A 15303-nucleotide genomic window follows, 5' to 3' on the forward strand; every position below is an offset into this window, starting at 1 on the left:
TGTTTTTTTTCCCCATTCGTCTATCTACTTATTCTCGCACTCGGCGTGATGTCACGATGACGTCATCTTGCATAGCAACGTGTCGCCATTTTGAGATGGAGGCACGCACATGTAAACTTCCGTAGACAAACGTCTGAAATTCATATATTTCAGCTGTGTTTTGCATCTTTTTTTCATAAAAACGTCTTAAACATGACTTATCATTATCACGAGTCACTGCCGAAAGATGCGAGGAGGCGATACGACTTAAAATTTGTGTGTATTGGCCTGCAAATCTGCCCATACAAAGTCTCAGCTGATAGCTGGATAAACAATCCAAAGGAATTGCCTGCAGTGGAGTGGACGAACTTTACTCATTGTCTGCGTAGTCCAGCTCTTTTTCTCGCGTTCGGGAACTCATGGGTACTACATTGCGACAAATGGCTATTTGTAAACCACATAGCACGACAGGTTTGAACCATTTTAGCGATTTTTTGATAAAACACAAACGCAACTCTCTCGTCGATAAACAACGATGGCACCTGCCTCGACCTTTTGTTTCCTTGTTATGACGTCTCCGCCCCATTCAGCTGTTTCCGGAACACTTTCGGAAATGTTCGTCATTTTTGATCTATTTTCGATAATTGCTCATTAATGTGATTGATTTTTTTGTTAACTTTATCAATATTTGTTATCTTGGCACATAACAGTTCTATTGATGTCTCACACCCCCTTTTTGTTTTCATACCCTTTAACACTCAAAAGGGTGAAACAAAAGAAAACAGACAAAACAACTCAATCAAAATATGCACAATAAATGAAATCGCATATGTACTGCCCCATCTGTAGCAAACTGCATATGAAAATATGAATAAACAATTGGAAGAGCGCCCGAAACGCCATTTTGCCGACCTTCTAATTCGTGGGTAATTAACATATCACAAGTTTCATGCTAAGTGAATCTGTCTAACGTTTTTGCACTGAAGTAAACACAGTTCACATATTTATGGTTTTAAACACATTTAAACAATACATACCGGCGATGCAACCTCAAATTTAAGGCAAAGTGGTCACAGAGACGGCGCGAACTGACTGCGGCCGTCGTCGTGTGGTTCTCTACCGCAGGGGTTCCCAACCTATTCCACTAAGGCACACTGTGGGTGCAGGATTTCATTCTTACCAAACAAGATGACAACACTTTTTCCCCAATCTGGTGTTTTACAAGTGCAATCAGTTGATTGCAGTCAGGTGTGGCTTGTTTTAGCAGAAGCCTCATTGGTTCAGCTGTCTCTGCTGGATCGGCTGGAACAAAAACCAGGACCCACAGTGTGCCTTGAGGACTGGGTTGAAAACCCCTGCCTGAGTCTACCGAACAACGTCACTTCCGTGTTGCAGTTTCTTTCAAATAAAGTGCGCATGAGATGCAGTAAATTAAGGCGTCCACTAGATGATGCCAATTAGACGTAAAAGCAATAAAACTCATGTATTCAATCACAAAACCCATCAATCTTTTATGCATAACAGAACACCAACATTTTGATTGGGTGGGCACGACTCACGTCTGGGTGGGCCGTGCCCACCCCGGCCCCCCCATACATCCGGCCCCGCTCCTGTTACACCAAATGTTTTATCTCCTGACAAAGTACAATACCTGTTGGGTTTATGTTTTAGTTCGGTGCTCATTTTTCAGGGGAACACATTGTCTAAGATATTGACTGATTGACTGTGATTGACTCAAATTATACCTATTTGAAAGAGTAAATATGGGCACTTTATTTGAAGTCAAAACATGTCTTTGTTTTGTTCATTATAATAATGTTCATGTCAACATGAAAATTCTGGTGGGGTCAAAGGCAAATCTATGCTGAATCCACCACTAGTATTTTTGACCTACAGGTGTTCAAAAACTCGGGTTATTATACATTTTAAAATTCTATATATATTACCGGTTATCGTATCGGTATCGGCCTTGGGGAGCAGGAAGTTATTAATATATGCGTCGGTTACAAAAAATGGATATTGTGCACCCCTAAGTTTAAACATTAGGCAATGTTGTGCAAGTGTCCAATAAATTACAAATATATTCGACTTATCAGGGAACTATATATTGCCAAATATCCATTAAACAGGCAGGTGACGCTGCAATACGTATCTGAAAGTTTCATTTGAATATGAATAACATTGGAGAAGCTAATGGATTTTATGGGATGAAAATTGTATTGGTTTGCAGTTTCTATTGGTAAGTTTATTTCATGTTTCTCAGACTATATAACACGTCATCTTAACATATACCTTTAAAAATGTTGCTACCTTACCTACTAATGCGTTGTATCTTTTAATCAATTCGGCAGAAAGACAAAAACTGTTAAGAGCAAAACGATTAGCCCAATCAATCAATCGACGCTCGATTTAGAGCCCTACCTGACTTCCACTGCCACTGCCACTGGGCGTAATCAGGCATATGCAACAGATAGCCGGTTAGTTAAGCGGTGGGGGGAAAGGAAAAGAGCGAGCGTTGAAAGTTTTGGGACCGCGATTGACGCTTTCCAAAAAGTTCATCTCGTTATGAACAGCTTCCGCTGGCATTACTCGATATTTAAGAGATATGTGAGCCTTGTGTAAACTGTGTTGGAGTCTAGCAGAACATCGGCGAAGAAAACCGTAAAGAAAGTAAGTTTTCCTCTTGGTCATCTGATCGACTAGCGGAAACAAAGGCTAGGATGAGAGCAGTTCAGCCTTCCTGTTGACTGTAACATGTTTTCTGACGCTCGTATGAGACGATTTAATGGGTATTAATAGATTAAACTGAAAATAAGAGTTAACTTTGATTTCTGTTATTTGTTTGTGTTTGACAAATTAGTCCAAAAAGTACATTGTGATGAATTTGTTTCATCATTGTGTTCTCTATTTGTGTGCCCACTCTTAACTATGTATGTATCTATAATCTTGTTGTTTTTCCTCATCCATAGTGAACTTCAAACCAAAAGCCATCAGTGCGTAAGAGGCAATCACCATGGCAACACAGTTCAATATTGACGACGCCTTCGTGTTGGAGGTGGATGAGGAAGGATCCTTGTCTGGGGTGGACGCCGAAGGATGGCCGTCTCGGGACAAGGACAGAGAAGCGGAGCTGACGTTTGGCCCTCTGACTTTTTCAAAGCCTCAGCCTCATCCCTCACCCGCTTTGCTTGCCTCACCCGAGCACAGTAACCTCAAGTATCAGGTACTAAGACGTGTCAACTGCACGAATCTGCATTCTTGGACAAAGACACACCTTCACCTTTTTCTGTTTGCTTCTAGAATCTGGAAAATGAAGACCCGCTTAACAACAATGGCAATTCCTCTTTTAACAACTTCTTTAAAATCAGGTTGGCACAATCAATCTGTATTTAGTGTGGTTAGATTGATAGTAAACCTTCAGGACTGAACACAATCTTTTCAGGGACTTTCTTCAAATTGATACGTCATTTTTTATTAATATTTGAAGTTTTTATTGGTATAGACAAGTTTCCGAGGTACTTCTGCTTTACTTCTGCATTTCTGCTTGCGACTTCTGTTTTACACTTTCTCGATCCAAAACAACAGTGAAACTGGAGTGGCATCACTCATCATAATCCCTCAAAAAAGACAATTTGGAAATACCGCATCCATCTGCTATCATTACAACATGGGAGGACAACATGTTCATGAAGGCAGATGTGGAACCAAGCCCATGCCACCACAATGACCGGTTGTTTATGTAGCCATGTTGCCACTGGTGTTATGGAAGGTATGTTCTTCCTATCCCTGCATTTTCATGTGTCCGGTGCTCAAAAAATACTAAAGCTAAAATCTTTGCGCATGAAACGACTTGTCGCCTTTGATATTGTTATTACAATGATGACTGTAATTATGATGAGCTTTAATATTATTTATTAAAACTACTGCAACACATGCTATCTGCTGCTAGCCAGTTGCTAATCAGTACGTGTAGGATGGCACAATTATGTAAACGCATAAATGCAAGTGTTTTAAGTTTTTTTGTTCATTTTTTTACAGGTGGAAAAAGCTGTTAGGCAAGGGAAGACCACTTGATGCACCTCACAACACTTACTGTGCGTCGATGGACATTTATCGAGACTACGTGCGTTCTAATTTGATGATGGAAGGCTCGAGTTATGCTCCACATTCGCTAATATTTTTCTAATAATTTTATAAATTGTGATTTATTGTCGTTTTTTGCACCTGCACCAATCGTTTTTAAATAAAACAAGAAATGGAATCATGTTGTCCAAATGTTTTATTGCGATCAATATCTGCAATAAAAAAGAATGACATACTATTTTTGTTTATATGTCAGGCATGAAAATCTCTCACCTTAGTAAGCAAAATTGGCCGTTTTGAAGTCAAAAAGGGTGACCGGCGTGAATTGTGTAGATTCGAGGAGAAAATTTTTAAGGGAGGGGGTTCGGGATCGGGAGATTTTTTTTTTAATGTCGGACGCTTGGTATGCAAGCGGGGAAAGCGGCACAAAGCCAAAAAAGCACACTACAATGGCCAAAACATTGACTTATTTCATGGAAACAAATGAGTACACGGTTGTTTCCTGTCTCTTCAATTCCATGCTTGGCTGCACATCGGCCGTGAATGAACACCTAAAGCGCCGTCACCCAGTTTTAATTTTGGAAGACGACAGGAGACAATTACAAGCTGGCAGATTGTAAGTTCATCTAACTAACTACATGTTTTATTGAAGTTGCTAAGCCTGTCGCGATATGCAATGAATCCATTTATCGCCCAGTAAATAAAAATGAGGGCGGTAATTTTCACGGCTGCGTTTTATCGTCGCGTGCGTGTATACATTTGTGCATGCGTGTACACGTGCGTGTTGATGGCATATGAGACTCCAGTTCTTTTCACAGATGTTTATTGGTCATCAACATGCTGAAGAATTAAAGTTCAGACATACAAAATAAGGAAACACATCTATATTAAACACTGTAAATGTTAACATTGCTACATTGAGGCTAATGGGTGAAAAAGACAACCTACTTTAGCCTGCTATTAAACATTGGCAGTCTTCTCCAAAACGTAAACTTGCGGTTAAAAGATGACACTTCAAACATGAAAAATCGCTGCTTAACAGCATTTGCAAAAGAAAAAAATGGTGGGGGGGGAATGATTACTGACACCACATGCAATGACAAAAAGTTTTTTTTGCCGAGTGCAAAGCTTCCTTCCAGTGGTTTAGGGAACGTACTTCCAGTGAACATTTCAAAATAAAAACACGTCATGTTTGTCATATAAATACGATTTCTGGAGTTAATCCCATGTACTTCAGAATTCAGATTCTCCACCAAAAGTAGCTTTAAAATGGCACCCTTTATGAAAAATCTGATTGGCAATGAATAATTATTATACTACTATTATATCTTAGTATAGTAGTTTACTATAATATTAATGCTAGATATTTTTTAAGAATTGTTTTGAATCATGTTGGAAAGGCAAAGTCAGTGTTCTGAATCTGTTTACATTCCATTCTTTTCACTAGTTAATGTTATGAGCATTTGACCTCATTGTTTATTTACGATTTACTGTTGTTATTTACCTGTTTATTTGTACTTTAATAAAGGATTTAAGTGTTCCAAAATGTTTTTGTGATTAATAAGTGTCATCAAAAATTTCATTGCTAAATTAATTTAAAAAATAAAAAAATTAAAAAATGGGGATTGATAGATCAGTCGATTAATCGTAAAAACAGTCGGCTGACTAAGCGGGAGAAAATTAGTCGTTTGGGACAGCCCTAGTTGTACAGTGTACTGGAACATATTTCGTCCACACCCTTCTCACCTTTTTTACCCCTGACCCATTTTCATACCTGATATGTACTAGTACATACCTTGTAGTATTTCCTTGTAACAACAAAATCCGTGTCAGCCCTTCTACATTCGGCAACTGTAATATTACTTGTAATTACACCTCATTTTGGTCACTCAAGTGGCCGGTGGATCAATCTACACCTCACGTTAACACAGGCTGTACATGTTATAAATTTGTCCACGAATGATCAACGAAGTGATAAGAACAAACATACAATCTTTTAGGTAGATCCTTAGGTTTAAAGCACATCCTTATTGTCTGCAGCTGGTTTCGATTTAAGGCGTATGGTGAAGTAGATTCAAACTGGCGCATTGTAGCAACTAGATGGTCGCTGATCAAAACATTCGACTTCCAACCATATATATAGGCGCTTCCAGAAGTTCACGCACAGCACAGAAAGTCTCAGAGCCCTCATCTACGTCGGGAGATTCCGTGGATTCCTTTGGTTTGATTTTGCAGTTTTAACTTTGTCAACACAGTTCTTACTTCAACCGCACTTTATGTTGTTCTGGCTAAACCGGAAGTTCGGAGCTGAAATTATCAAAGATGGCGCCGCCCATGTTTTGCTCAGGAAACTTGTCTATAAAGAATATAGTAAGAGTAAACCACCCATTCATTTTTCATAGTGCTTGTTCTTCACCCAAACCTAAACAACAATCAAAGGATCCAAAAAGGCTTCATGAAATTGAAGTGACTTTATGTTAATGTTTTTTTTTTTTCAGTGACCCCGCCACTCTGTCTTACTGCAGCTCTCAGTGGTCCTTCAGCACCTTGAGTTCTGTTACGCAACTTTCAGCGCATTGTTGTGGGTAAGGTTGCAACATATGCACACACAAAAATCAAAAGATGGCCCCCTATTATACTTACATAAATTTGTTGGGCAGGTGGGTGTCACATCCGCTGGTGAAGAAAAACAGAAGAGTTGTCCTTGCTTCCTTTCTACTCCTCTTCACTGGAGTTGGTAAGTTTGATGGAGAACCTATGACATGTGGACCATATACAAACCATTTTAAGTGTAGCTGGAGTGTTATTCCAAAATAGAAATGCAATCAAAACGTCTGAAAAACAGTTTTTTCTTTTAAACCCCAAATTAACTTAATATGGATATTAACCACTACTGTATTTGTCCAGTCTATGCATTTTTTGAGATTGCGGTATGGCAATTAGCATTTTCTTAAGGGGGAAAAAAAAAACGGAAACAGCTCTTGATAGTCAGTTTTATGAATATACCCCACAGTTTTGTTTCCCCAACAGTGACGATAACGAAAATATTTTGTCGACTAATACGTTTTTATGATAATGACACGTTAAAAATGTGGCTTGGGAGACTAGAACATAACGAAACGAATGCCAGTTTTTGTCTGTCGAGACGAAAATGCGACACAGTTTTGTCATATGTTCACTGTGTGACATTTTCATGTTGTACGTGGAGTACGTCAGCTTGCATCGTAGCAGTGTTTAGGTCGTGTCACTCATGTGAGATATGCTGCGCCTCACCCTCACTCTCCTCACGGGAGTTTAGGAGGTTTCATGTTAGGCTGTGCTCCATCTTGCTTGTTCGGAAACACATGGTAAGATTTGTTTTCCTTGGCAAGAGAAAACATGCAATGTTGCTTGAGCCTTTAAAGGTCTGTGCTGAGTAATCATCACACACTAAATGTAACTCATGTTAGCATAGCTTTCGCATTAACATTAGCATTAGCATCAACTTTAGCGTGGCGAGCTTCCTCATAAACGATCGGACAATTTTTTAATTTACATACTGTTCGTGGCTTTTTGTTGGGATGAATTAATAATAATGTACTGCTTTTCCTGCTGAGTGTATTATCATTACCAGAGGTGGGTAGAGTAGCCAAAAATTTTATTCAAGCAAGAGTAGTGTTACTTCAAAATAATACTACTCAAGTGAAAGTGAAATTAGTCATCCAAAAAAATGTACTCAAGTACAAGTGAAAAGTATCCAGTGAAGTGAATACTCAAGTAATGAGTAACATTGTTACTGCTTATTTAAAAAAAAAAAAAAAAAAATTAAACATTGGTATTTTTTTTCTCTCAGCACAATCTTATCTGTATGAACTGTTGTTATAATGATACTGTGCAATAACATTCCAATAAGCATTACATAACCAGATTAAGTCAGAGAAATACAACAACGACAAAAAAAAATCATTGAATTCCGGTGAGAGAAAGAAAAGAATTTAAGCAGTATTAGACCAAAGAGCATGAGTGCCCTCTATTGGAAAAAATAGTTCCTAGTTTGAATAGTGAAAATTGCTTTTGTAGTTACTATCATGGAATTATACGGATCGTATCGCCGGTGCTTTATGTTAAATAGTTCATTTTTGACAGTGCTTTAAAGAGAACAAGTGATTAAACAGGCTGACGTGATTATAGATGGGCAAGCTTGTGTCAGATTGGTTTAACGGAGTCATGTGATTATTTTTGTGACGACTCATTGGTGAAATTGGTAGAGCTAGTCTTAGTATCGCTGGCAAAACAATAAGAAATCTAATATGTGGAATAAAGAGGAAAAATGTAACTATCCTTGTGTAGCCCAAAGTAGCGGAATAAGAGTGGCGTTTTTTTCTTCACGAATCTACTCAAGTAAAAGTGAAAAGTATGGCTTACTAAAACTATTCTTAGAAGTACAATTTTCTCAAAAAGTTACTCAAGTGAATGTAACTGAGTACATGTACCCACCTCTGATCATCACCAAGTTGGCGTTGTCCTTGTAGACGCTACAATATGTGCTCCTCTGTCTATGTCTGATCGAAATTGTTGGTAACTTTTATTTTTGGACTAAAACTTTTGAATATTCAAACAAAAACATTTTGAATCATTTTTCACTACAACCAGACAGAATTTGTATTTGTTGACTAAAACCAGACAAAGACGAACACATTTTGAAGTGACTAAAGTATGACTGAGGCTAATAAGTATTTTCATCCAAAAGATTTAGACACTGGTAATCCAATCCAGAAACATGCATGTTACATTAATGGAAGACACTCAATTGGTGTGAAAATGAAGGTGTCTCTAGATGTGACCTGCGATTGTTTTGCTACCAGTCCAGGCTTTAACCTATCTTGCCCAAAGTCAGATGAGATGGTAGCATGTTCACCTAAAAGAGGAGAAGCGCTGTACAAAATGGATGGATTTAAAATACAGCTTCTTCAAACTAATCATACTGTATTTTTCGGACTATAAGTCAGTTTTTTTTCATAGTTTGGCAGAGGATGCGTCTTATACTCTGGAGTAGGGCTGGGCGATATGGCCTTAAGTACATATCACGATAAATTGAGCAGATTTACCTCGATAACGATAAATGACGATAAATTCTCCCAAGCAAACTGTTATATAGTTTGAAAATTTGAATCAATGCATGGAATACAAATTAACAGTTTCTCGTTAAATTTACCAGCTTTCAATTTAACAACTGCACATGCAGTCTAAAAATTAAGTATTAAAAAAAAATCTTGTAAACAATAAGAATTCTTGTGTGAATATTTATAACAGCTTGTATGACTTGAAAAATATCATCACTTGAGTTTCATTAAATTCATTCCGCATTGTTATACACTAGATAGTGGCATACGTTTGGATATTTAGAATAGATACAAATACGACACATCCACCCGTCCCCCAGAAATTATACTTAATTAAAAAATAAAATGTTTCACAAACCTTTCCTTTCTTTTATTCGGCTCAATTATTTACATCTTATGATTTTGGAAATCCTTACAGTATGCAATAAATAATATTCCTGTTCCCAAGCACTGTGCTTACTGTACTGTAATTTTTACAAAAAATAAATACATAGTTACTCCCCGTCATCTAGGACGAGCCACTTACAAGACTACCACTGTTCTGTATTACAAATACTGCTTTGAACACATCTTCACAGACAAAAGCAATGACACAGGCTTAAAGAGGTCAACTTTAATTGTGTAAATCACACTTAATGACGACACGATCTCCTGGTTGAAATAGACGACATCCACTTAATTCTATTGAAGATATGTAATGCTGAGGCAATTTGTCAACTTTACTTTTAAAAAGAAACGTGCACTGTTTATCCAGTAGATGGGGCTCTTGCAGTGTGTCAAACAGTGATTCAATTTAGAGCAATTGTCTTAAAAGTGGTTCATTGTTTCAGAAAGCCTCTGTTTTTCCATCCCTATCTGGAACCCGTCAAGAGTTTACTTAATGTCGGGTGAAAGTTTGGCAAAGCTAACTTAAGCCCGACTTCATCCCGTTTACTTGTAGCGTTAGCCGCTAGCGTTAGCCGCTAGCGTTAGCCTACCGGGCTTCTGTTTGATTGGCTTCCTGAAAACCATGTGACTCCAAACGTAAGCACACTGTCTGTTTTCTTAAAGGGGAATGAACATAGCCGAACAACACAGAGTCAAAGCGGGATGAAAAGACTATATTTTCTTCTTTTATTAAATTACCGAATTTACCGACATGGTCAAAATTACGTCGGTCATCGTGAAGAATTTCGGTAACGGTAAATTTTCGGTTTACCGCCCTGCTCTACTCTGGAGCGACTTAACTTATGTGTGAATTTCTTAACACATTATTATATCATTATACCACTTGATAGCATGTTCTTTATGCTATAGTTATCTGAATAACTCTTAATAGCAATGTTACATCAACAAACCGTGCACGTTCTCAGTTCGTTGTTTATGCGTCATGTAATGTTAGCATACCGTACACCTATTCAGCCTGTTGTTCGCTATTGTATTTTTATTTTAAATTGCCTTTCAAGATGAAATGTCTGTTCTTGGTGCTGGATTCTATCAAATAAATTTCCCCCCAAAAATGTGACGTATACTCCGGTGCGACTTACAGGATATGTTTTTTTCCTTTTCATTGCGCATTTTTTGGCTGGCGCGAGTTATACTCAGGTGCGACTTATAGTCAAAAAATACGGTACTCAGTGTGTTTGTGTGTGTGTCAGACAACTTAAAACTGTATAACGATGATGTTTATTACTAGGGTCTGAACAATTAAAAGCATTATTTGCACAGTTGTTTTTCATCTGTGGTGTTTCCACATTACTAGGTATCCTGACATTGCTCAGTGGTGCTCTGTACTGAAGAAGTGTGTGTCCTAAAATTTTAATAGTGGCTTGTTTGCTGAAAGTACAAGAGGATCTCCAACTACTGGGGGAAAAAAATCCCTCACTTTATTTATTTATTTATTTATTTTTAAACATTCCTTGTCAGCACCTCATCCACTTTACCAACCAGCCTTTTTATAATTGCCTTTTGATGACTTTCCTCCCTGCCATCCAAGTAATTATCCAATGTTCTTTTTTGCAGCCCTTATTTTCACTGGGGTTGTCATACAGCTGAATCCAAATGCAGGTAAGAAAAATGTTTGGAAGTATTAATGTTTTTTTCCTCCATTAATTGTATAGGGGACAAGAGCAATACCAGAGAAAGTTGGAATAAAGCCTATCAGGACCAAACAAAGTTATACTTCCTTAAGAAAAACTACATACACACACATTTCCTTTAATCACCCTTTAAGAGTTCAGACATACTTGGGTTAATGGTATTCCCAAGAAAAGCACTGCTGATTTGACTGTTTGCTTTATCAGATAAAATGTTCCTGATAGCCATCTGCAAAACTTTCAAAGCGCGTTTGTGTTCTGTTAAAATGACCGTTTCCCTTTTCTTCTGTATAAGTGCTTTGGATTTTTTTTCTTTAATCACATGACTAATGAGTAGACAAAAACTCAGAAAGCAAGATTCAGGGGTGTTGAAACAGTAATTACAATAATGTTATTATTAATTAAAACATCAAATGTTGTCTGATGTAAATAGGGGTGTTCTAAGCAAACTGGTGTTGCAAAAAAAGCTCACATTTGATTGAATTGTACTTTGTACTGTCAACACTTGATGGTGCTGCTGTCCCTTTCGTACCACTTTTAGTTCATGAGACATTAGTTCCTCAGCAACCCCAGAATTCACTGTAACCCATTGTTTTATGTTAATGCAAAGCTAAAGTCCAGCTAAGGATTTACGGTATCTCTTAAACATGAGTACTCCCTTATCATTTTTAAAGGACTACACAAAAGAAATTAGTTTCCTATCATGTCATGTCGTCAGTGGACAGCTTCTACAACAGTGTAAATGCACTGTGTATTCCCTCAAAATAATTAAAGGTGAAGATTTTGAAAATAATGTCCCTCGGTATGCAGCAGTGCACCAATGTGATGTACAATCAGCTGACTGTGTTGTCAAGGAGAACTCAGAGTAAAAACGAATCAGGTTTATACTAGGGCTGTCAAAATGATTGCGTTAACGCGCGGTAATTAATTTTTTTAATTAATCACGTTAAAATATTTAACGCAATTAACACACATGTCCCGCTCAGGCAGTATTCTGCCTTTTGGTAAGTTTTACAGCAGGCTTTTTGTGCTGTCTAACAGCGAACTCTTGTGGTCGCTTTGCGACATGGTTTATATTTTTTTCTTGCCAGTTTAATATGGCTGCACGACGTCTCGGGCTGACGCCTACGTTGTAATGTTGTGCTTATATTATCCTTGGACAAGATTTGTCCGTAAGTATGGTTGTTGTAAAAAGAATGTACATATTATGTTAGTAAGCGAAATGTTCTATTTTTTGTATGAGACGCTTTTTGTTTATGTTTAGTGAACCTGTATAGTGTGCTGAGCTAACGTTGTTGCTAATGCAATGCTTGTGGAATTTTTTGTTGTTGTAGTTTTACGACGGTCTAAAGAGGACAATGGTTTGAGGCTATTTTATTAATAAATCAGATGAAAAAGGGAGAAGTCTGATTATTAAGGCGTCGTTCACTAGCTGTCTAGCTTTGGAAAAAGTAGACGCTTCGGAGTGAGGACAGCATAGACAGATTTAAATGACAGTAGAGTGAAATGCCCAGTACAGTCTTTATATACCGTATTTTGAATGTACAGTGGGGAGAACAAGTATTTGATACACTGCCAATGGGTTTTCCTATTGGCAGTGTATCAAATACTTGTTCTCCCCACTGAATATATCCATCTTGTGTCTTATCTTTCCATTCCAACAATTTATTTTACAGAATATATGTATAATTTACAGAAAAATATGGCATATTTTATAGATGGTTTGAATTGCGATTAATTACTATTAATTAATTTTTAAGCTGTAATTAACTCGATTAAAAATTTTAATCGTTTGACAGCCCTAGTTTATACAGATTTTATCACATGTTCATTCAACGTCACTGTGAATTTTTTACCTTGTGCACTAGATAAGAACAATCTTTTTGAATTCTACTCAAAGCATCACAAAAAAAAACTAAAGCTAGAACTGAACATATTTAATTTTAAAACATTTTTTTGTGTGTGTGTTCTCACAGGCGTTTCAAGTGCTATCTTCTTTGTTCCTGGATTCCTGCTCTTCATCCCTGGAGGTAAAGAAATCCCCCTTTATAGGATTCCTTTTCATTCTTAAATTGTTGTAATGATAATAATATCATTATTCTTTGAACTCTCTTCAGTGTATCATGTGATATACATCAGCTGTGCTGTTCGCGGAAGACGAGGCTTCAAGTTGTTCTACTTGCCTTATTTTGAAAAATGACCTCTCACCAAACACTACATGAACCACTTTGGCTTTGTTCTGCCGCCAGTACATTGGCAACTTAACACATTGTGTTGTTTTTCTTGTTGTGATGACCACTGAAAATTCAAATCGTTCATTTTGTTTACTTGTTCCACTACATTAAAGTATCTTTGTACGTTCATGGACATATTGTGGAGTATGTGAATATGCCTACTGACTGTGAAATAATAAAAACATTTGTTATGTTTTCCTCTTTATGCATACGTTACTGTGAATAAAAAAGCATCAATACATACAGTAACGGCAACAAGATAGGATAATGCTTATCTTGTCCGTCTCGCATTTTTGATGATTGATTTCAAATCTTGTCCTATTCTGAGTGGAATTTGCATATTTTTTCTGTTCCAATTTGGTTGCTTCTGGGCACTCAGGCTTACTTACCTGAATTCATCCACTTCTCAATAGGACCAATTCCATGAAAATCAGAGGTGGGTAGAGTAGCCAAAAATTTTTATTCAAGTAAGAGTAGCGTTACTTCAAAATAATATTACAAAAGTAAAATTAGTCATCCAAAAATGTATTCATGTACAAATTTAAAAAAAGTATCCAGTGAAAAGAGTAATGAGTAACTTTGTAACTGCTTTTTTTTTTTTTTTTTTTTTTTTGTCTCAGCGCAAACTTATCTAGATGAACTGCTGTTATTATGATACTGTACAATAACCAATTACATAACCACATTAAGTGAAAGAAGTACCCAAAAAAATTTTTTGAATTCCGGCGGTAGATAGAAACAAATTTGTCCAAAGAGCAGAGTGCCATCTAGTGGAGAAAATAGTTCCTAGTTTGAAAAGTGAATAGTTCCTTCAGTTACTATTATGAAATTAAAAGGATCATATCTCCGGTTTTCCATGGTCAATCGGTGCCAAATAAAAACTGAGAGAGAGGTTTAAATCTGCTCTTTCAAGTTTTGTTGAGAGCAGTGCTCTATGTCAAATACTTCATTTTTTACGGTGCTTTAAAGACACCACGTGATTAAACAGGCTGGTGTGATCATAGAACGGCAAGCTTGCGTCTGATTGATGTAATGGAGTCGTGCTTATTGTGGCGACGTCTCATTAGTGAAATTAGTAAAGGTACTCTTGCTGGTAAAAAAAAAAAAAAAAAAAATTTAAAAATCTAATCTGTAGAATAAAGGAGGAGAAATGGAACAACTCTTGTGTAGCCCAAAGTAGCATAACGCAAGTAAAAAGTATGGCTTAGTAAAATTACTCTTAGAAGTAATTTTTTTAAATAAAAAAGTTACTCAAGTAAATGTAACATAGTATATGTAACGCATTACTACCCACTTCTGATGATAATTTAATATAAATATTTAATACCAAACACATATACAGTAGAACAGTATGTGAACAGCTGTGCTACGTGCATTAATTGAAGCAGTTTACAATAGTTATCTACATATGCGGAGTTTGACTTTTGGGCCAGGGGGGCACAACATGTCGATGACCCCAAAACGCAGTGTCAGCAATAAAATTAACTTACAAGAATATGTATAATAATAAGTTGAAAACGAGCGTTTTTTGTTTCTCATCATTCTTGAGGGGAATTCTAAATCAGGCTGCTTGGGAAAGCTATACTTTTCGCCAAGATCGTCATCCATTGAATATGGTACGCCTGCCGGTGTCGTGCCAATGTAGTTACCCTAGTCAAAAATTGTATCCACTGGGTGGAACCATATGGAGGTAGATTTGTGTCTTCATTATTCAATCCCCCCAAAAAAGTGAATGCAAAAATATATTTGCAACTCCAAAAAATGCATTTGAAAGCTATTTTTCTTTGAATTTTTGTTTTGATTGAAGTCAAAAAATTTTTTTGATTGATT

The 15303-nt window shown here is 37.0% G+C and overlaps 1 protein-coding gene across 1 annotated transcript; it reads left to right on the top strand.

Annotated features, from left to right (window-relative positions):
- Nucleotides 1-2424: 2424 nt before the first annotated feature.
- Nucleotides 2425-13714, top strand: tmem134 (transmembrane protein 134). The gene is made up of 8 exons (XM_057843878.1): nucleotides 2425-2649; nucleotides 2949-3202; nucleotides 3280-3347; nucleotides 6561-6647; nucleotides 6723-6799; nucleotides 11166-11210; nucleotides 13216-13269; nucleotides 13357-13714. Exons 2-8 carry the CDS (start codon nucleotides 2993-2995, stop codon nucleotides 13437-13439), a joined length of 624 nt encoding a protein of 207 aa, XP_057699861.1. The 5' UTR covers nucleotides 2425-2649; nucleotides 2949-2992; the 3' UTR covers nucleotides 13440-13714.
- Nucleotides 13715-15303: the final 1589 nt, after the last annotated feature.

The sequence above is a fragment of the Corythoichthys intestinalis genome, chromosome 8 (assembly GCF_030265065.1).
Source record: "Corythoichthys intestinalis isolate RoL2023-P3 chromosome 8, ASM3026506v1, whole genome shotgun sequence".
In the NCBI taxonomy this organism is placed as follows: Eukaryota; Metazoa; Chordata; class Actinopteri; order Syngnathiformes; family Syngnathidae; genus Corythoichthys; species Corythoichthys intestinalis.